The 23,154-nt window shown below is 50.7% G+C and overlaps 1 protein-coding gene across 1 annotated transcript; it reads left to right on the top strand.

The window, feature by feature from the left end:
• CDA (cytidine deaminase) lies at positions 1 to 21,878 on the top strand. The gene is made up of 4 exons (XM_077775735.1): positions 1 to 192; positions 10,909 to 11,020; positions 16,408 to 16,465; positions 21,418 to 21,878. The coding sequence occupies exons 1-4, from the start codon at positions 39 to 41 to the stop codon at positions 21,532 to 21,534; spliced, it is 441 nt and encodes a 146-aa protein (XP_077631861.1). The 5' UTR covers positions 1 to 38; the 3' UTR covers positions 21,535 to 21,878.
• The last annotated feature ends 1,276 nt before the right edge of the window (positions 21,879 to 23,154 follow it).

The raw sequence follows: 23,154 nt of genomic DNA, 5'->3' as shown, positions 1-23,154 counted from the left end.
AATCGGCTTCCGCGCTTCCGCCGCCCTGGGGCACAGACATGGCCCAGGAGCTTCCCGACTGCGCCCTGGAGCCCGAGCTCGTCCAGCGGCTGCTGCTCTCCTGCCGGGAGGCCAAGAAGTCCGCTTACTGCCCCTACAGTCACTTCCGCGTGGGGGCCGCGCTCCTCACTCGGGACGGGAGGATCTTCTCCGGTAAGGGCGGCGCCCCGGGCAGGGGGTCGTAGGAGGACACCCCAGGGACGCTGCCACTCGCCCCTGCCCTACCTGCTGTCCCGGACCGCGGGGACGCAGGTGCTGCTCGGACGCAGCGACGTCCAATGCTTAGAGGACTGGGAAGCCAGAGGTGGGACGGGGAGGGAAGTTGGAAAGGGGAGACCGTAACTCCGTGCTGGGAGGGAGCAGGTTGACTTTCTGACCCCCGCCCGTCTTCGTGGCACCCCGCTAAGGCTTCCACGGGTTTTATCAGCAAGTCCTCCCCTCGCACCTGCTGACCTCCGCGTTATGCCCACTTTTCAGTGAAGAAACTGAGGACCAGAGAGGTGAGACGACTTGGTCAAGGTCGCACCGGGCACTGGTGGGGGAACCCAGGGCTGAGATTCCCCCCAAAGCCTGCTTTCTTCCCATCGACTGCTGTGCTAGGAAAGAAAAATGAGGAACCGATGGCCCACGGCCCCGGTGACTTGTTAGGGGAGGAGTTCAGAGGACAGAGGGTCTTGGAGGAAGGAGGAAGCCATCGAAGTTTGGGTGACCAGCAGTGAGTGCCCGCCTGGGGAGGGTGGGGATTGGAGTCAGCGCTAATGTGTTCCTAAGCTCCTTTTCTTTGGTTTGTTGGTTTTATAGAAAAGCTCACTCAGAACAAAAGTTCAGACTTGTTTTCGCTAAGCTGGGAGGCATTTTCATTCAAAACAGTGGGGAAACGCAGTGAGGAAGTGGCAGGGAAGCCATGCCCCTCTCCATCTCTCTGGGGGCAGATGAGAATTGGCACAGTGGCCAGATGGGGACACCCAGCCCTGCTGCCCAGAATCTGCCTCTGTTTGGCAAGAAGGAAAAGAAGTTCACATGTGTGCATCCAATGGGTGACCCCCAGTAGCCTGAAGCCAGTTATGAGCCACTCACCCCCACTGCCACTCAGCTGTGAGTCTGGCGGGGAGCACCCCCCCCATCTTGTATGGACCCCCTTCTTGCTGTTCAAGTTATCTCTTACCTTTGAGGTTCTTTCTGGTTTCTCAAGTTATCTGAGTCTTAAACATTTTTGAGCGGAAGTAACCTTGAAGTCAGTGCTAGACGTGAAAGGGTGCTGAGGAATGTCCATTAACACTTACAACCCTGCAAGGCTCAGTTTGCATCAAGCTGCAAACCCTGATGGCTCAGATGAGTATTAAACATTAACCACCACCACAAACAACACCACAGCCCACATTGCCCCATGGCTCCAGCATCTTGAACATTGAATTGGCCATTAATTCTTTCCAGTGCCCCTTTGTGTGAATTCATTCACTCAGCAAATATTTGATAAGTACTGTGATAAGCTAGGTAATGGGCCAAGTACCCCGGATATCATTGCAAGGAGCAGAAATGACAGTCTCTCCCCCTATGGAGGTCCCTCCTCTTATACAGGGCATGTTTCAAAAGGGAAGCCTCAGCTGATGACTGAAGGAGTGAATGAATGGGGTGAGCGGGAATGTGGTCTATTTAAGTCGCAGGGAAGAACCTGGTTGTGCAGTGGGGATTTAGGGAGGCCCCTTGGGATGGGGTGAACGCCCTGGACTTGGGGGCTCCTGGGTTTGAATCCCAGTGCTGGCCTTCATCAGCTGTGTGACGCCAGGCAACAAATCTGTCACCCAAACGTGCCTTACACATGTGTTAAGCAGAGGCTGTTGTGCCCACCTTTCAGGATGGCCATAAACAGAGCTGGTTTGCTGAGCCTGGCACGGCCCCAGGGTCTTCCCTGTTGGTTGGTGCCTGTGCTGATCAGCTGTGGACTCTCAGGTTGTGAGGCTTTCAGCAATTTGGTGCCTATCAAGTGCTTCGCACAGTTTCTGCCCACAAGAAGGATGTCACAAATAGTGGCTGTTTCTCCTCCTTCTACTATTAAAGGTATAATTATATTATTACTATTTCGAGGCAGATTGTGGATGACTTGTGAAGGGCAAGCATTTGACATTGAGATTTGATGAAGTAGGAAGTAGGGAACCAGGAATGCGAAGAAGAAGAAGAAGAATAACATGAAAACAGAATTCAAGGACATTTGGTCTGACAGGTACTCAAGGAGGCCAAGACAGAGGACAGAGTGTCAGGGGGAGGGTGTCTGTCTTATTTTACTGATCATCCACGGGACCGACACATCGCCCAGCCTGTAAGATGTCCTCAGCTGAGGTTTGTTGAATGTATGAATGAATGAGTCAGACTAGGACAGTGCCCAGTGGAACAAAGAGGAAGGAAGGACCTGAGAAAAATTGTATGGGACAAATGGACTGGGCTTGGGATGAGCGGTGTAGAATGCAGGAAAGGAATATCATTCTAGAGCTTGAGCCAGGTAGACCGGGGGAACGAGGAGGCATGACCAAGGTGTGGAGCTGGAGGCAGAACTGGATGGTGCTGAGGGCATCCTGGGCAGGGACTGACTGCAATAGTAATAGCTACAACGCATTGATCATTCACTAAGCACTTGGTATGGAAGATCTCTTGTCATCTCACAGCCACCACCTGAAGAGAGACAATGAGTGTCACATGCATTAGAGCACTTTCAGTTGTAAGTGACAGAACCCAACCAGAACCATAATGAGCAAGTGTAGATAGTATCCCAAGGAGAGCTGGATCCAGGAACTCAGATGTCACCATGCCCTTCTTTATCCTTCTGGGTGCTTGCTTCTTTCTCTAATCCTGTAGATGGGCTTTTTCCAGGCATCAGGGGACATGAGTGCGGGCAGCCTCTGGTTCATATTCTTACAGCCTCAAAAGCAGAGAGGAAAGAACTCTCCTCCACTAGCGGGAGATGGAAAAACTCCAGGGAAGAGCTCTTATTGGTCTGTCTCCAATCACATGCACATCCCCGGGCCAATCACTGTTGTCCTGATAGAGGAGTGTGATTGGCCCAGCGCACATCCCTTCCCAGTGGGGGCTGGGTTGGTCTGTTACCACAGGAAGGAGTGTGGAGGTGCCAAAGCAAATGCCAAAGGCACCCTCTATGAATGAGATAACTGAGGCCACGCTCTTCCTACTGCCCCGTTGCCACAGGGTGCACGTGCAGACAGGGACAGAGAAAGTGTGTTGAGAGACGGGGACAAGTGGAGGGCATTAGCCAGAATCCCTTCTGTAGATGGAAAGGGAGGGCAGATGGTAGTAAGGCAGGGCCTGGAGAGGAGGGGACCTAGAACAGTCAGAGGAGACCTGACAGGGCACGATGGGGTGAATTAGGAGGCAGATTAGGAGGCAGAGAGGGCGCGGCCGGATTTAGATGCTGTGAGTCTATATCTGATCGTGCGACAGATCTGCCCAGTTCCGTGACTTTCTCCAGCTGCACCAAAGCCCAGCCTGTGGGGAGTTTCCCTCCTCCGAGGCCACTGGTGTCTCATTCAATTCAAAAGCAGGTCTGACAGCCTTGCTGTCACCATCTTGTAATAATGATCATTTCCCCTCGATGCTGACCAGGGCCTTGTGCCCGCCCCCCCCGCCCAGGATGGGCCACCAGGATGGTGATCGATCCCAACAGTTACCTTCTGTGATTGCTGTGGGAGAGCTTTGGGGAGAGGAGGAGCCCATGGGGGAAGGAAGAGCTGTGCGGGGGGGACACAGAGAGAAGAGATGGAGCAGCAGGCGGACAGCAGGGGCAGCCGGTGTTTGCACAATGCCAGATAGGCGGTGGCAGAGGAGAGTCCTGGAGACCACCCTTTCCTGGCACCACCCAACGGATGGGCAAGTTTGTCCGGGCACTGGTCTATCTCCCTCAGTCCTTCTCCCTAGAGGGCTTTCACACTCAATATGCCCTTTCGCCATTTGGGGGACAAGCCACTTTACTGGATCAGCTGTAATGAATTCTGAGAGGAACAAATTGCATTTCTAAAAAGATTCTTAAAGATGTCCTGGTTAATCGCTAAATGCTGCCTGTCTTGGCTTTAACCTTTAAATGTGGTCCTTCATCGTCTTCCCTTAGGCCAGCCGCTGGCCTCCTGATTCTCTCCCTGGGCTCCCCTTCTCCTCCAGGACTGCTCTCCAAGCACCCTGCCCACCCCCCACCCCTCATAGCACTTCCTGGTGAGCCAAAGCAGGTGTCTCTAACTGGCTTCCTGTCCTTCCAGCCCTCCTTACACCCGCCACACCTGTCCCCCCAGCTCATCCATTGGTCCACATCACTGTCACTCAAAAAACAGCTCTTTACAAAGATGAGCTTCACTCAGACCCCTGGACTCCGTAGTTGAGTTAGAATATAATTCATATGTGACTCTGTGTGTTGCCTGTGCCGTGGGCAGGGAGGTAGGAACATGGGAAGAGTGTAGTATTGCCTCAAGCACAAGGACATGACATTTCTCTGGTTCAGTGATTCTCAACTATGGTCCCAGACCTGGGGCCTCAGCACCTCCTGGGACCTTGCTGGAAATGTGAATTCTTGGGGTCTGACCCAGACCTACTGAAGCAGAAACTCCAGGAGTAAGGCATTAGGTTGAGAAAAAAATTTTTGAGAGAGAGAGTGCACACTCAGAGGAGGGCAGAGAGAGAGAGTGAGAGAGAGAGAGAGAGAGAGAGAGAGACTCCCAGGCAGGATCCACACTGTCAGCTCGGAGCCCAACACAGGGCTCCCCCGAACAGAAACCAAGAGTTGGACGCTTAACTGACTGAGCCATCCAGGAGCCTGAGAAATCTCTTTTAAGTAGTTGTCCAGAAGATGCTGACGCCGGCTGTGTGTGACAAGGACCGCCCTAACTGTATTAAGATCCGTCAGGAGTCAGGAGTCGGTCAGTGCTTTTGAGCACTGCTCTTTTCTCCCGGTGGCCAGGCCGAAACTACCTCTTTGTGAACTTCTTTCCTTGCTGATGGCTTGATAACATCTGACCCTCGCCCTGCCTGGAGCACCAAACCCACTCTAACACACCTCCTCACTGAAATGCCATAGAGAAAAAGGACAGGGTGTGAGTCCAGGCTGCCTGCCAGCAGCCTCAGCCTGCACCATCTCTAAAATGGGGTTATAACAGCCTCTGCCCTACGGAGCTGTCAAAAGGGTCAACGACATAATACAGATAGACGTGTTCCACGGAGTGCCCAGCAGATAAAAGAAAAACCATGAAAGAAAAGAAGTAACAACAGGCCTATCATCCTAGTATTATTTGGTCCAGCCTTACAGTTACGAATTCCTAACTTGGCGCCAGGCCAGCCCGTCTCGCGTGTGTGTTTCAGAGTAAGTGAAGGCCACTCTGGTGATGACATTGCTTTGCCTGGATAGATGACAACCTATTTTCTGTGCTGAGGGAAGTAAAAGGATCACAGTACATGCTGGAGCCCTTTCTTCCCCTTTTTTCTTTTTCTCTTTTTGAACAAGAGGAGGACATTCCACTTAAACTTGCTGGAGGCCCCAAATGGAATGATTCCTTTGTACCTTGGTACCCACCAAAGTGGGAAATTCCACTCATTGGATAATAAGTAATGGAGAGCCTCGTGGGCCTCATTGCTCCAGGCGCTGGGCATTCTGCACCAAGGAGTCCTGCCCTGGGGACATTTACACTGTGACTTCAGAATTAGACAAAGATATTTATTTCGGGAAAGTGTCAAGGGCTGTGGTGAAATTAAAGCAGGGGAAATGAATCGAGAGGGTTGGAGGCCGTGCGGGGAAGAAAGGATCCGAGATAGGGCGACCACCGCAGGCCTTTCTGAGGAGGGGACATCTGAGCAGAGACAGGACTAGGGTGAACCACAGGCAAGTAAGGGAAAAGAGTTGCAGGCAGTGGGAACAGCCAGAGCGAATGCCATATGCCAGGAGGGTGCTTGGCATCCTTGGAGAACAGCCGGAAGGCCCGTGGGCTTCAAGAGTGAAAGGAGATGAAGTCCAGGAGGTAGGCAGGTTGGCCCCAGATTATGTAGGACCTTGTAGTCACAGAAAGAAGTTCAAAGGGCCTGAAGGACAGAGGCAGGGCCACTGTCACACCTTATCCAGAAGGAGTAGAAGTTGAACCACACAGGCCTACCACCCCCCGAACCTGAACTTTTGTGCCATTAATAGGAGCAGTGGGCCACGGCTGAACGCTTCCTCTGTGCCCCGCTTGGCCCTAATTGCTTCACCTGCATGGTCTAACTCATCCTCACTCAAGTTCCCTGAGCTTCCATTTTACAAATGAGGATGCTGAGTCTTGAGGTTTTAGTCTCTAGCCCAAATTGTCAGGCCTGTGGGGCAAAGGGTCCCAGGGCAGAACAGACCCCAGGGGCTCTTTCTGCAAAACTCTGTTTGGGCAGTGGGGTGTGTGAGTGGGCTCTGGCCCTTTGTAACTGTCACACACAGTTAAGGGACATTTCTCTTGATGAGGCCATTCTGAATTTCAAAGGCGGCCACAGGCAATTGTCCTGAGGGACAAGCCTTCTGCTGAAACCCAAGATTTATGTGACTCACATTTAATAGGGTAGTGCCCCTGAGTCAGGGACAAAGCAGGGCTGGGATGGTTGCCAGACAGGGTATGAAGTGCAGGGGATAAAGTTAGCAAGGATCTTACTCTGGGAGAGGCAGAAGTCAAATGCAGCCAGGCCAAAGTCAGCAACAGTGAGGAGGGCAGGCAAGGGCATGCTTAAAGGAAGTCATTTCAGACAGACATCAGGAACCTGGCCGGGGAGACTTGGTGGGGAGTAAAGAGGCTATTCATTTAATTTTCATCAACCCTGAGAGAGGGCCGGTTATCCCCGGCTGTAGGAACTCACATCGGAATGTGAACAAGGCTTGGCCAAAGTCAAAAACGTGGCTTCAGTAAATGCCAAGCATTGCTTTCAGGGTTGCAGCTTCCTCGCTCTTTGTCCCTTATTGCAGCTGCATTAACTAACTTCTGTGTGGTTATCAACGACATAATCTATGGCCTGCAAACTATTTTAGACAAAAGGAGGGTGTACTGGCTCCTAAAAGTGTGGGGAGAGCTGGCGTGTAGCCAGGGCCTCGGGGGCAACGGTGCCAGACTCTTTTCCGGTCCTCCCTCATTTCATCTTTCATCCATTCTTCCGCGTGTCCATTTCATTGTCTCCTAATGGTCTCCTCCGCAACGAACGAAACCAGGCCACCAGCAGAGCTCGAGGCCACGGTCTAAGTCTCTGGCACAGACGACCCTGACCCAGAGTGCCCGGCTCTGATTGGCCCAGTGAGTTAGGTGCTCCAACTCTGATTGGCCCAGTGCAGGTCAGGCCCTCATCCTTAGGCCAGTAAAAAAGTCATATGAGAAAAAGATGGCAGCTTCCGTTTGTAATAGTGTTGAGAGTTTGTAATAATAGTGTTGAGAACGTAGGTGAGGGTCATTCCCTGGGGCCGGGAAGGAGAAAGGTGCTACACTGTCAAAACAATAGATACTCCCTGTCATCTACCCGTCCTTCTTCCCAAAAGTGGAGGGCCAAACCTGTTCCCACCTAACACCACACAGCCATTCTATGCACAACTGTTAGCAAACACTTTGACCCTGCCCTAGCAGGACACTGGCAGCAGAGGTACCCAGCCCAGGGAATGGCAGGGTGTGGCAGGCCGTCTAGGGACACCCATTCCCCTCCGTCGGACACGAATGCCTGTGATCCTGAGAACCATGATGTTGTTTAATGGATCGAATGATTCATCGAACCCTTCCAAACAACGCCCATGTAAATAATGCAGGGACAGAAACTTTTGTAGGGAAAATATATAAGGAGATAATGACCAAACCGTTTCCAAATTTGGTGAATTCAAGAGAAACCAAATCCTGCATGATCGCTTAGAAAAAGGGAGTCCTATAGGTAAGGAAGAGTCGAAGGTGATGAAACAAACATAGATAGATAGTGACTAGAACAAGATGGCTGCTTACCTCTTNCCGCCGCGGGGGGGGGGGGGGGAGGGGCTGCAGTCGTGGGCAGATGGACTGTTGTGCTCTGCTGTGTTCCACACAGTTGTTCAGGAGATCACATTCCTTCTGTCTTGCTGTCCTGCCATCCTTAGAGTGGTGTCCACATCCACGTATTGGAAACTGGGACACATCCGTGTTCCAGCCACTGGGAAAGGGAAAGATGAAGGGGGGAGCAAGCAATGTCCCCACAAAAATGCCATCTGGAAGTTGTACCCATTACTGCCATTCATATCTTATTGGCTAAAACTACAAGACTACATGAAGCTTCCGGGGAGGCTGGGAAATGTGGTCTCCAGCTGGGTAGTCGTGTGCCCTACTAACTCCAGTGGCTTCTAGTGGGAAAGCGAACCATGGGAGCAGTTAGTCTTTGTCACAGAACTGCCTGTGGCCTGTAAGTCTCTGTACACCCTTCCTTCAACATGTAGGACCCACTTATCACCTTTCCAAGAGAGGCAGCCCGAAGTCCCACCCAGTCACTGCATCCAGCTCTAAGAGCAGGACCTGGAGGCGGACCCGTCTCCTTCCCCAAAACTAAAGGGTAATCACCGCACCTCAGTTCACACTCCCACAGTATTCAGTGTGGAGTGGGAACAGGAAAGAGTAGGACAGAATAACAGTCACCAAATTTCCCAACAGGAAGAGAAGAGGACGCACATGGTGGCCGCCGGTCTGTGCAGTTATCAAAGCTGCTNTCCCACAGTATTCAGTGTGGAGTGGGAACAGGAAAGAGTAGGACAGAATAACAGTCACCAAATTTCCCAACAGGAAGAGAAGAAGAGGACGCACATGGTGGCCGCCGGTCTGTGCAGTTATCAAACCTGCCAGGCAAGAAGTGAGAAGACTCCCCGCCCTGGGATGAACTCTATCTTCCCTTTCTGCCCTGGCGGCAACCCCCTGCCCAGTGTCCACTGGGGCCCCAGGCTTTGCCCTCTGGAAGCTTCTTCCTTGATCATCCTATCGTTGGCCACACATCTGAAGTGGGTTTTGGAGAGAGTGACCTCCTTGGGGGCACACAGCTCTGTCGGCTCACTTCTGATGGTGGGGCTTGGGGGACCCAGGGATTTCTTTAGGGATTGGACAAGCACAAGGTTTAACAGGGCAGACTTTTGACTTCTCTGGCTAGCCAATTCTATCCCAAACTTAGAAACCTTCTGGCCTATTTGCTTCGATACAGGAGTACCACACCCAGAGATCCTTTCTTGGCATAGTTCTTAAGCCTGCGAACTGCTCTTTTTTTACTGACTAGCTTCCCTACCTGGCCCATCCCTGCTGGGTCATTTTGATGGTGGCTGCCTTGAGGCCTTGAAACAATAGACTGAGTGAGAAGGTGACACCCTTCGTCAGACTTTGCCAACGGGCCAATTCCCAATTCCCGTTGTCAGGTAGAAAGATCCTAATGGTCGACAATAAGTAACACAATCCACCCTCCAGGTCATTACAGGGAGGGGCTTTACCAAACCCTCTGCCACAGAGTAACAAGGCCAGCAGCTCTCCACCTCGCGTCTGTATTGCCCGACAGCAAAACCAAGTCCATGTGTTTTAGATGTTTTGTGTTAAAGCTGCGTCTCACTCTCAGTACAGATTTCTCTATCACTTAGATCCAGGTAAAGCTGCTGTAACAAAAATCCCACGATACAGTGAGTCCAATGTGACAGAATTCTCTTCTCTCACATGACAACTCAGAGTAGGCAGTTGCGCCAAGGCAAATAGGCATCTCAAGTCTGCTCCATCCATGAGCTGGACCAGGGTGCCTCCTCTCTTGTTTCTTCTCCTTCCCTATGATCATAAACCACACGGTCAGAGCTGTCGCACCTCATCCCAGCCTGTAGAGGGTAAAAGAAAGGAAGTAAAGGACAATCACTCAATCTATTTACATCTCTCCTACCTCACTTTGGGCCACATGCCATTGACCTAAACTTAGTCATAGAGCCATACTGTGCTGCAGAGGAGTCTAGGAAATATGGTCTCTAGCTGAGTGGCCATGTGAGCGGCCATATTGGAATATGAGTCACCTGTATTACTTAAAGGAAGAAGAAGAAAATAAATCCTGGGGAACAATATCTCTGCCTGAGGGAGAAAGGCAAGCTATGAAGAGTGATGCAGACCGCATCTCGACAGTCAGGGGGAATCCCAGCCATTTGTTTACGGCCTTACCTCCCTGAAAATGGGGAGTTTGTTAGTCAGCCAATCTGACTAGGCCAATGTTTTGTGTCATGGGAATAGGCTTTGCCCCTTGTCCCCCAGGGACACTCCTGAGAAGGACACTGGGGAGAATTCCCTTCCTGTGAACTATGCCACCTTAGCAGCACGCCTCCCATTGGAGGGCTGGGATTGCCCCAGGGCTTGTGCAAACACAGACACCCTTTGCAAAGCTTGGGAGTTCCTTGTTTGTTAGTTTGTTGGTTTTCACAGTTCATTTTGCAACACAGCTCACATGGAACTCGGTTGAACTCGGATAGCTGGTAAACAGCATTGAAAATGTTGCACATGCCCAATCATGGAATCTTCTGTCTCTTAGATCTGGGGCTAGGGGCTCTGCCCATCTTCTTAAACCTTAGTATCTCCCTTGGCCTTGACTTTTGCTGGGGAGATGGGGCTGGGCTCATCTACTCTGCTGCTCCTGCCCCCAGGCTGTGCTTCAGGATGGAGGCACTGGGTGAGTAACATGGGTGGGTGTTAGTCTGGGAAGGGCTGTGGCACCAGTGGGTCCCAGAGTCTCCCAGTGCTTCCTGTCAGATTGCCCACTCTGAGTAACCGGTCCTTCCCTGCACTGGGATGGTGTAAGCCTCTTACTCAACACCTGTCATGGGAAGTGGTTCTGCTGGAAATGTCATTGGGTCCCCTCCTGTCTTCTCAGGGTGCAACATTGAAAACGTCTGCTTCGCAATGGGTGTCTGTGCGGAGCGAACCGCCATCCAGAAGGCCATCTCAGAAGGGCACAGAGAGTTCAGGGCAATTGCTATCTCTAGGTAAGTGGTGGGAAAGGTAGGCTGCCGCTCCAACCATCCCTCTAGTTGACCATCACTCATCGCACACGTGTTATTCATGCGTTCATTCATCTAACGCCTTTATTCTGTACTTCCTACGTGCCAGGCTCTGTTGGGCTTGACAGAGTGCTGAGGATAAAGACTTAAGTCAAAAATGGACTGTGTCCTCAGTGAGCCTACAGAGCAGGTAAACAACCAAGGCACCTCTAACTCAGGGGCAGGTGCAGTTTTCACTCTAATAATAGTACAAACAACAACAGAACGCCCACAGGATACAACAGAAAGGCAGCATAGAAACTTAAAGCCAGAGCGCCCTGAAAATCACCTGGTATAGACTCCCTGGCCACTACCCCCATTTTACAGATGAAGAAACTGAGGCCCAGAGAAGTTGAGCAACTTTCCTGGGAATTAGTGGCAAAGCTGGGACCAAACTAGATCTCTGAAGTCTCCCTCTGCGCTCATTCCACGGCACCGTACTGTGCCAGGAAATCAAACACTCTTCCCTGCTCTCTTTGAGCTGCTCCGGGATCCTTCACTGTGAGAGCTGACTACTGCCCTTGGCATTGCTCACCTCTGAGTGCCAAGAACCAGGACAACAAACACAAGCTGGTGGGGTGACAACCAGGTAAGCCCAGGTCACAGTTTGCACTAATCAGATTCCAGCCCAGGTCCTGGCAGACAATAATAGTATTCATCTACTCGTTCCACATGCCCCCAGCATAAATATCCAAGTTCCTATGTGCGACCCTCATGGGATGCTCACTGAGTTCTTTTTGGCCCCGGACCCCGACTCAGTGGCTTTAAGGTTTGAGCACGTAAATGGGCTCTTTTACTAGTTTGGACCCTGTTACACTTCTGATTTAATAGAGAATTGCTCTTGTGTGTACCTTTGCACTGTCTGAGAGTTTTCTTAGCAAATTAATGATGCAGGGAAAATGCCATGGGAAATGTTTAATCCATCCAGAAAATGGGTGCATGGCTGACCACGTATGGGTCTTTCAGCGCATCCAGGCACATGGGTTATGTACTAGGAGTGGAGCACCTCTTCATTGTGGGGGGCGCTCTAGAGCCTTGCCGGCAGAAATGCAAGCCGCAGAAAGATAGGGACCTAGTAAATGGCCAGCAGGGACCGTGTGACAGAAACAAGCTCCCGTGTCTTTTTTTATTATTATTAAAAAAAATTTTTTTTTATGTTTATTTATTGAGAAAGAGAGACAGAACACGAGCAGGGGAGGGGCAGAGAGAGAGGGAGACACAGAATCTGAAGCAGGCTCCAGGCTCTGAGCTGTCAGCACAGAGCCCAACACAGAGCTCAAACTCCCGGAATGTGAGATCATGGACACTCAAGCAACAGGGCCACCCAGGAACCCCGTTTCTTTGTAAGATCCTAAAACTTTGTCTCAGTCTGGCCCGGAGGCGGACCAGGTTATTGAAGGTTATTTTCCTGAGTAACTAAAGCCAAGGTGCGCGTATGGAGAAGGCCCCAGCTTCCTCGAGCCCTCCCTGTCACCGAGGTCTGTCCTGGCTTCCCTTCGGCTTTGGGAGGGATGAGTGAGGCCGTGCTGGGAACATTTTGTGCAGATGAGCGGAGCTCAGGATGTGGATTACGCTTTGTTTAAAAGGGGAGAGGGAGAGAATAACTCAATTCCGAAACTGATCCAAGAAAACAGTGATATTCGGTGTGAAAAAGAGGCGAAAGTCAACAAAAGGATAAAGGCACGGTGGCCTTCCTCTATTTAGAATGTTCTAAAACGCTCCTTTCTCCTGGTCATTATCTACTTTTAAAAAAGGACTGGGTATTGCTAGTGATGATTAGCAAGTGTCCTTATTTACATAAAACCTGCATGTTTCTCGCACCCAACTGCTCTGCTCCAGGGATTCAGCCTGCACCGGCATCCCTGAGCCAGAGATGTAGTCATTATCGCACTAATGACTTGTTAAATTGAGAGCGTGGGGTTTACAGGATGAGCAGAAAGTGCCAGCTCCCTTGTTAACACTGACGGGGTGTGAACGGTTTCAGAGAGCCCCTTCGAGATCTCCAGGACGCACAGTGTGAGCCCAGGCTGGGGTTTTGCTAATGGGGAGCTAGGCTTGTCCCATGCGGGCCCCAGCACAGCCATCAAAGTTGATCAGTTTCCAGCCCATCGAGTCTGATAAGGATGGCCCCAGCGCGTGACCACAGTCAGCACAAAGCAGGGACGCTGTCAAGCCCCGCACAGCCCAGCACAGGGCTGGTGAGCTGGTAGGCATCCTGCACCCGGCGGCTTCTGGGAGGCGTCTTCTTCCAGCCTTTTGATCCCAGCTCTCGGAGGGAATGTTGAGTAATGATTAAAAACCCTGGCTCCAAGGTTAGTGAGACCTAGTTTCAAATCCTGCCCGACTGTTGCCCAAGAAGCCTAGCTCAGCTTTTCATCTGTAGAAAGGAGGAGAGTAAAACTGACCCACGGCTGTTGTGAGGATGCAGGAAGTGATTTCCCAGCACAGGGTATGCAACAAAGTAAAACTATTGTTTTAGGGGCGCCTGGGTGGCTCAGTCGGTTAAGCATCTGACTTCAGCTCAGGTCATGATCTCATCATTTGTGGGTTCGAGCCTGCTGTGGATTCTGTGCTTCCTTCTCTCTGCCCCTCCCCCACTCATGCTCTGGTTCTCCCTCTCTCTCAAAACAAACAAACATTAAAATGATTGTTTTAACCTTATCCTTTGCAAGTTGCAAAACTACCAATGGCAGGGTCCACAGATCCTGGGTTCAAATCCTGGTTCTGCCACTTACTAGGTCTGTGACTTTGGCAGGTCAGGTCATGTCTTTCACAACCTATAATGTGAGGACAATGAAAATACCTAAACAGCCCCTCCCTTATGCAATTGTTAGGGGGTTAAATGAGTTAATTCACCTAAGCTCCTCAGCACCGTGCCCGCGTGGAGAAGTGCAATGTAAGGCAAGAGTCAGCTAGTGTCATCAGGCTGCCTTGTGGCTCTCAGAGCTAAGCTGCCTGGGAGCAGTTTCTTGTGACGTTTAGTGGTAGAAGCCTCAGCTAAATCCAACTTCCCAATGGAATGCATGTTCACCCCATGCCCTTGAAGACCCTAATACAGGTCACCTTGTCCAGGGAACTATCCTTTGGGAAGCTGGCCATGCATGTCATAAGATTGAGAAAGGAAGTGGTGATCTTGGCAGGGGCCAGATTACATAGGGCCTTACAGGCTATGGAAGGGAGGTTGAATTTCACTCAGAGTACCTGTCCCACGGTCTTAACCACAGCCCACCTATGTTACAGTATTAACATGCAGACTTTATCTCCCCTGCCAGACAGTAAGAGCCCTGAAGGCAGAGGTTCTCTGACTAGACTTTGTTTCCCTTCCTGTGCCTGTCTAGCGTGGTCACTCTGTGTGGAATAAGTAGAAAAATAACATAGAATCCAGCCTCCAAAGACCGTATGGAAGCCAGAGCCAGAGCCTGGCAATCGCAAGGGTTCCTTTGGCTGAGTGTGCGTCCTGGGGTCCCCGCCCTCTCCTGTCCCCATGGGCTTTTGTTCTGAGCCTAGGAGCATGCTCAGAGGGGACCCACCTTTCCGTGGAGCAGAACCTTTCTTTGACTGAATCCCATATATAACAGCAAGTTATCATGAGGATTCTATAAAATAGCTCCCATCGCTGTCTCTCCCCTCAGCTGCTTTCTGTAACCCATACCATCTATGCCCACCTCCACTTGATGCATAGTTCATTGTTTGGCTCTCTGGTTGTCTGGCTCCTCTCACTAGTGAAAAACTCCTGAGTGCAATGAGCTTTGTCTGTTTTGTTCATTGCTGTATCCCCAGCACTGACAGTGCCTGGCACAAAGCGCCAATAAATATTTGCCGATTAAAATGGGATAATAAAGGGGCGCCTGGGTGGCTTAGTCGGTTAAGCGTCCGACTTTCGCTTAGGTCATGATCTCGCGGTTCGTGGGTTCGAGCCCCGCGTCGGGCTCTGTGCTGACTGCCAGCTCAGAGCCTGGAGCCTGTTTCAGTCTGTGACTCCCTCTCTCTCTGACCCTCCCTGCTCACGCTGTCTCTCTCTCTCTCTCTCCTAGAAATAAATAAAACATTAAAAAAAAATTAAAAAAATAAAACAAAATGGGATAATAGGGGCACCTGGGTGGTTCGGGGGGTTAAGTGTCCCACTCTTGATTTTGGCTCAGGTCACGATCTCGCGGTTTAAGGAGTTCAAGCCCCGCATCGGGTGCCGCCCTGGTGGTGGGGAGCCTGCCTGGGATTCTCTGTCTTTTTCCTCTCTGGCCCTCCCCATCTGGTGCTGTCTCTGTCTCTCTCAAAATAAATTTTAAAAAAATACAATAAAATGAGAGCATGCATTTCAGTGTTTCGCTGGATGCCTGGGACATTCTAGGCACATCTCAAAGTGACACATGCTTAGCAAAAGGAGGAGCTGACCAAACACCAGAATTTAAGCCCAGTGTTCTTGCCGAGGTTTCACAGCGCTGTGCGTCTAGAAGGGCAAGGGCGATGATGGCGGCTGGCATAGCCTCTGGTGCTCCAGCAGGCCCGGCGGTTCCTACTGTTCAGTTCCCCCTTCGTCCTGCTCAGAGCTAGAGGACTGCCTGTAGGTGCCTCCATTCTGAGAGGCAGAGGAGCCCATTTTTCTCTTTGACTCACACATTTCATTTTTTTCACGCCACAGGGCCTTTGCATATACTGTTTCCTTTGCCTGCAGGACAGAAAAACACGGGGCTTCAGACTAGCACCTCTGGTAGTTACTTCATTTCACTGAACCTGTTTTCTTGCAGGTAAAATGGTCATTCTGACTCTTAGGTTGCCATGAGAATTCTAAGAAATCATGTATATCGAGTGCCTGGTTTAGATCCTGGCACACAGTAGGTGCTCACTAATGGTGACTTATGAGCTCTGCATTTCCTCTGAGGACCGGACCGAATGCCGCCTCCTCCACAGTATTCTCTATCGTTGCTCAGTCAGGGATTCTCACTGTGCATTCTTATTGCGTTTTGTTTAAAATGATAACTCATTTAGTTTTCTCATTTGTCCCCTGGGCTGCGCCACTTCCCAAAGGCCAGAGACAAATTCTTCTTAATCTTCGTGTCCCTGGAGTGTGGGCGACAGCAAGGGCTCCCTAAACATTTTCCAAACGCACTAAAGAAAACAACGGGCCTGCCTGTGCCTTGCCCCTCAGAAGTGTGGAAAGCCACCTCGTGTTTCTTCTGAGCCTCTGCGACACCGTGCGTCTGTGAATCAGAAACCGCTGGGTGGGGCTTGACTGCATCGGGAGCTGGTCTAGAACTCAGGGCCTGAATTTTGGTAATCGTCCTCATGCTTTGGGAGAGACTGATCCATGTTCGATTCTCTTCCTCCCCCCGCAGTGACCTGCAAGATGACTTTATCTCACCATGTGGAGCCTGCAGGCAAGTCATGAGAGAGGTAAACACCTTTCCTTTCTGGAAGATGTAAACTAGGTGCCTCCCTGCCTTCCTGGGCCGTGGGAGCAAAGCCAGGCAGCCAGCCAGGACACACGGCTACTGTCCCGTTCGCCCTGCGGGCTGACATCTGCATAAATCGCTGGAGATTATTCTTTCATACGCCAGCTGCTTGAGTGAGTGTCTACTGTGCGCTAGGCCTGACATAGCCCCGGGGAGACAGCAGTGAAAAGACAAGCCAGGCCTCCCCCTCACTGTTTGTAGACTAGTCCGGGAGACAGACAGACAACAAATAAGGGGCAAAATAAACAGCGTTTCTGAGAATGATGAGGGCTGTGGAAAAGAAAATGCAGAAAAAGGAGTCAGAGATCAATAAACATTGGCCCAGGACAAATCCGGCCCCCACCCCTTACTTTTGTAAATAAAGTTTTATTGGCACACAGCCATACCCATTTCTTCACATTTTGTCTATAGCTGCTTTGGCCCTACAACAGCAGAGCTGAATAGTTCTGACAAAGCCCTGTGGCCTGCAGAACCTAAAATATTTCCTATCTGGCCCTTTACAGAAAAATAGTTTGCCAACAGCTACTTTATTTTTTTTTTAATGTTTTTAAATTTATTTTCGAGAGAGAGAGAGTGTGTGTGTGTATGTGAGAGAGAGAGAGTAGAGGAGAGGCAGAGAGAAAGGCAGAGGATCCGAAGCAGGCTCTGCACTGACAGCAGAGAGCCCAGTGCAGGGATTGAACTCACAAACCATGAGATCATGACCTAAGCTTAACCTCCTGAGCCACCCAGGTGCCCCAGCCAACCACTGCTTTGGATGGCCAGGGAGGGCCTGTCTTTGAGGATAACATTTGAGCAGAGATATAAATAATAAACAGTGAGGCAGACAAAGGTCTACAGAAGGAGATTTCCAGGCAAAGGAACCAGCAAATTTAATGCCCATACATTTGGTGAGTTTGATTAAGTTGTAAGAGGGCTAAAGAGGTTCAAACACAGTGAGTCAGAGAGAGGAGTGATGGGGCAGGGCCTTATAGGCCACGGGACAGAGGGGATTTTGTATTCTAAGAACAAAGGGAACTGAACTGTACCCTTAAAAATGGTTAAAAGCAGATTCAATGGTTGGGGCGCCTGGGTGGCTCAGTCGGTTAAGCATCCAACTCTGGGTCAGGTCATGATCTTGTGGTTCGGGAGTTTGAGCCCCGCGTTGGGCTCTGTGCTGACATCTCAGAGCCTGGAGCCTGCTTCATTTTCTCTGTATCCCTCTTTCTCTGCCCCTCCCCGGCTTGCTGTCTGTCTCTCACTCTCTTTCAAAAATAATAAACACTAAAAAAAAATTTTTTTTAAAGTAGACTGAATGACGGGGAGCCTGGGTGGCTCAGTCAGTTAAGCGTCTGACTCTCGATTTGGGCTCAGGTCATGATCTCACAGTTCATGAGTTCAAGCCCCACATCTGGCTCTGAGCTGGGCATGGAGCCTGCTTTAAGACTCTCTGTCTCTGTCTCCCTCTGACCCTCCCCTGCATGCCCTCCCTTCTTTCTCTCTCTCTCTCAAAAAAAAGGGGGGGGTGGATTTGATGAGTTCTTATTCTTGACGCAGTGGAAGTTTTTTTTATGTGTGTACATTTTGGGGAGGGGTGGGGTGTCAGCTTCCACACACTCTCAAAGAGGTCTGTGTCCTTGAGAGTCCTAAAAGGTTGAAGCCACCAGCTTGAGAATCCCAAGGGCCCTTGCGTTTCGATGTGACATCACATCTCCTGTAATCTCCACCCCAGCCTATGGGGGAAGTGTGGGTGGTTACCCCCGCTTCTCAGAGAAGTAAAGCGACCTGCTGAGGGACCCGCAGCCGATGATGGCGAGCTGGCATTCATGGCCAGTTCTGGCTGACCACACAGTGCACGCTCCCTCCCCAGAGCCGCCTCCCTGCCGTTATGGTTCTCTGACGAGACAGATTCTTTCCGGCCACGGAGGAGATATAATGGTGCTTGCTGCACGGGGCCTTCTGCTTTGGGGTTGTTTAGTTCCGGGGGAAGAGGGGGTAACAACCCCTTTCATTTGCTTCTGTGCCTTGGGCTTTCAAAGCATCTGTTGAGCAATGCCAACATCTCCATTTTCTTTCTGCTTCTTGCCAGGCCTGCAAACTAGACACGGGTAGCAGAACTCACTTCCCAAATTCAGCTGAAAATGCCACCAAAAAGGCACTGAGTTCACAATATGGACGTCATCGCCATATTTGTGTGGGGGGCGGGGAATGGAGGGCCAGAAATGGCTGCCAGCACCATTGTCAAGTCCAAGGCCATGGAAGGAAGCCACATCAGGATGCCAGCTCCCTGGCTCCCAGGGCTCCGGCTTAGTCCAGTTGCTCGTTGCTGTTTTCTCTAAACAGATTAGATGTTGGCAAATGGAGAAGGCGGATGAAATAGCTGAAGGAGAGAGAGGCAAACCGCAACCAAATTGCAAATAACTACAGATGAAGCTTGGGGGCCAGGGTCCTGGTGCTTAGAGTCACACCTCTCAACTTTCATCCGCATCCTCAGGCAGAGTCTACCAAACAGAAAAATCGCCTTTCTTAAAGCATTAATAAAAAAAAAAAAAAAAAAGCCAGGGGCACCTGGGTGGCTCAGTCAGTTAAGTGTCCAACTCTTGGTTTCAGCTCAGGTCATGATCTTGTGATGTTGTGGGTTTGGGCCCTGTGTTGGGCTCTGTGCTGACAGCGCAGAGCCTACTTGGGATTCTCTGGCCCCCTCTCTCTTTGCCCCACCCCCACTCGCATTGTCTCTGTCTCTTTCAAAGTAAATCAATGAACTTTAAAAAAATATTTTAGGGGCGCCTGGGTGGCTCAGTTGGTTAAGCATCCGACTTCGGCTCAGGTCATGATCTTATGGTTCGTGGGTTTGAGCCCTGTGTCGGGCTCTATGCTGACAGCTCAGAGCCTGGAGCCTGCTTTGCATTCTGTGTCTCCCTCTCTCTCTGACCCTCCCCTGCTCAAGCTGTGTGTGTGTCTCTCTCTCAGAAATAAATAAACATATTTTTAAAAAAATATTTTTAAAAAGGGGCGCCCGGGTGGCTCAGTCAGTTAAGCGACTGACTTCAGCTCAGGTCATGATTTCATGGTTTGTGAGCTCGAGCCCAACGTCAGGCTCTGTTCTGACAGCTCAGAGCCTGGAGCCTGCTTCAGATGCTGTGTGTCTCTCTCTCTCTGACCCTCCCCTGCTTGTTCTCTTTCTCTCTCTCAAAAATAAACATCAAAAAAAACCTTGAAATAAAATAAAATGACATAAAAATTTTTTTTTTAAAACACCAAAGCCAGGGGCTCATGGGTGGCTCAGTCGGATAAGTGTCTGACTCTTGATTTCGGCTCAGATCATGACCTCACGGTTCATGAGATCAAACCCCTTGTTGGGTTCTTTGCTGACAGTGTGGAGTCTGCTCGGGATTCTCTCTCTCCCTCTCTCTGCCCTTCTCCTGCTCTCTCTCTCTCAAAATATATAAACAAACATTTTTAAAAAGCCAAAGACGGACGTGCCTGGTGATAATGTAGTGATTCAGACAGAAGCGTGGAAGAAGAGCAGGGCTGCAGAGCGAGCTGCCAGTAACAAACCTGGTAATGAGGAAGAATAGCTTCCATTAGCTGAGCACCTACTGTGTGCCAGGCACTGCATACAGGTGCCTCCCACCCATTGTAATTCTCCCAACACGATGGCCAGGCCGAGCCCCAGTTTGGTGACACCATCTCTGGGCCTCTGCATCGCCCACGGCTGTCTTCCTGCCTGGTACGTTCTTCAGTTCTGTCATTTCACAGATGAAGACCCTAGCCCCGGGGTGGGGAAGGGGTTAATCTTTTGTCCAAGATCAAACAGCAAGCAAGTGGTAGCTCCTGGGAGTGGGAGAGACATACGGGGAAACAGATTTGGGCTAAAATGTTCACTTTCCTGGTTTTGCCCTGCTAAGCCTAAAATGGGGAACGAAATAGCGCCTACCCAGGGTGGCCCAGTCAGCTAAACTTCCGACTTCCGCTCAGGTCATGATCTCACGGTTCGTGGGTTCGAGCCCCGCATCGGGCTCTGCGTTGATAGTGTGGAACCTGTTTGGGATTCTCTCTCTTTCCTCTCTCTCTCTGCCCTTCCCCCACTTGCACTTTCCCTCTCAAAAAGAAACAAACTTTAAGAAAAAAAAATAATAGTATCTACCTCCGAGGGCAGAAAGCAAAATCACACACGGGCAACATCTGGTGTGTGGTGAGGCAGGCAGGCGACTGCTCGTGCTTGTGAAGAGCAGAGAAGGTGTTATAAGGAAGCAGATATTAGCTGTTTGTTACAGCAGGAGGTGGTCGGGCCTGGGGGTTAGATGTTGTTCCTGTGAAGCCCTGGGTGAGTCTCTCGTCACAGAACAGATCACTTACTGCCCTTCAACAAGGTGCTGAGCACTTGTACTAATGTTGTAGGATTCTTGCACAGAGAGTCGTGACACCGAGGCTTTTCTTTCCAGGAAGGAACTTTATTCGTGCCGGCACCGCTCAGTTGGGTTCGTACCAAAAGAACTGAGCGCCCACATCATATGGCATAGTTTTTTTATACATTTTCTATTTCTTTGTCTCCCATATATGGTAACACACATAAACATGGAGTCTGATTAAGTTGTTTCAGTTTACAAGAACATGGGGGATGTAGGCAGCTGGACCCATATCTAGGTGACCTTGAAGTCTTCTCTCTTCTTCATTTTTTTTCTTTCTCCTTAGGGAGGGGTTCCTACCACACTAACTGCTCAACAGACATTCTCTTGCTGGCTCTTTCCTCAAGCTCACTGGGCCAGGTATGATTATTGCCATCCCCATTTTACAGATGAAAAAACTGAGGCACAGAGAGGTCCATTAGAGGTAGAGCCAGACTCAAATCCAGGTCAGGCCTAACGCCTTGGTCACGCTGCCTCCCTCACGCTGGCTTTGCCTCTTTTCCAGTTTGGCACCAACTGGGCTGTCTACATGACCAAGCCGGATGGCACGTACATTGTCAGGACAGTCCTGGAGCTGCTACCTGACCCCTTTGGGTCCATAGGCCCGCAGAAGATCCAGTAAAGGCCGGGTAACACCCACCACCTGGAAGAGCCTGGGTTTCCACGCGTGCTTAAGGAGACAGCTGCCTGGAGAACGTCATGGAGATGCTTGCACAGACCTGGGGACGTCTACCCAACGGGCCCCGGCCTTACAGGGGCTGGGCAGAGATGGCTCTTCCGAGTTACATTCAAGCATGGCGGTCTTCACCTGAAACGATAACGGGTTTCATTCCATCCTGGGCCAACATCCCTCCTTGCAGCCCACCTTGTCCTCCCCAGGACAGGAGCACCCACCCCTTCCTTTCCTTCCTGTTCCGTCCTGTCCTGAGTGACTTTTCTAATTATAGACATCACGGAGCATCCTGATTTGGGAGTGCACGTTTTGCTCTGTCTCTGTCATTGTTCACAACACTTAGATGACAGGGTGATTTGTCTTTATAGAAAGACCTGGATATTTTCTCCCGGAGAGGAGATGGGCACCGTGGAACTGTGTACCGTGGAGAGCTGAGGTTTTAGGCTTCTTGCTCCTCCAGATAGGGGGGTCCCACTGGGCTGGGCCAGACTGCTGGTGGCCATTTCTAGAGTTTGTTTGGGGCTCAGGATAGACCTGAACACCGGGCGCCATCCACCTGCATGGCTCTGAGATTTTCCAAAGTAAAAAGAGAAAGGCATGCGTTTGTCTAGACAGGGTAAAAATGTATCTCTGAAGACCCACTGTGTGCCTAGTACTTTCACATGGATTCTTTTTTTTAATTTAAGGTGCTCAGCAGCTCAGTGAAGCGGGTGTCCCCCCACTTCTTACAGACCAGGGCACTGGACTTGAGAGATGTTGGTGACTTGTCCTAGGACTGTGGCAAAGCTCAGACCCAAGTCCGGGGCCCGTAACTCCCACGGCGGTCCTAGAAACAGTGTGTGACCTTTGCCGTGAGCTGTGCTCAGGTGTGTAACATCTGTGAACACACTTAGTCCTCACCTCACCAATGAGCACATCGAAGCTCGGACAGGTAAAGCCACTTGCCCAAAGTCACACGGCTAATTTGTGGCAGAGCTGGAATTTGAAATCAGGTCTGTCTGATTCCAAGTGATTTTTCCATTCTCCCACAGCGGGTATTTGGCTGCCTTTATTTATATCCTTTCTGTGGCAAATACTGCAAAGAGAAAGATATATAAGAAACAGTCTCTGCCCTTGAGGAGCTAACTCACCGTCTGACAGGAAGAGAGGTGTAAAGAGGTCGAATGCACAGAAATATAAACTGTGATCCAAGCGGATACCGAGGGCAAGGTGGGCACAGTGGAGGTGCCATGCTGCCTTCTGGGGTGTGAGGAGGGTCAGAGAGGGGACTCTTATTGATGCATTGGTTACCAACATTGATTCTCTCTCTCTTTCTGTCGTGAGCACACACAACTAGGAAGGTGAGGACTGAATAAGGGAAGGAGCCAGGCTGGCCCTCTAAAGGGGGCTGATGTCTCTGGGTTTCTTTCCTGGAAGTTGGCCTTGGGACCAGCCCCACTGGCTGGTAAGAATAGAGCATAGATTTCCTCTTTCCTAGGCAAGCAAGTTGCCGGGGGCACAGGAAGTGGACAGGTGAGTCACCCCTTCCCCATGGGTCCTTTCTACTCACTTCTGGAGCACCTGCAGGTG

The sequence above is a fragment of the Crocuta crocuta genome, unplaced genomic scaffold, assembly GCF_008692635.1.
Source record: "Crocuta crocuta isolate KB4526 unplaced genomic scaffold, BGI_CrCroc_1.0 scaffold127, whole genome shotgun sequence".
NCBI classification, from domain to species: domain Eukaryota; kingdom Metazoa; phylum Chordata; class Mammalia; order Carnivora; family Hyaenidae; genus Crocuta; species Crocuta crocuta.
The sequence above is the reverse complement of the archived record's forward strand: the minus strand, read 5'-3'. Positions and strand labels throughout refer to the sequence as shown.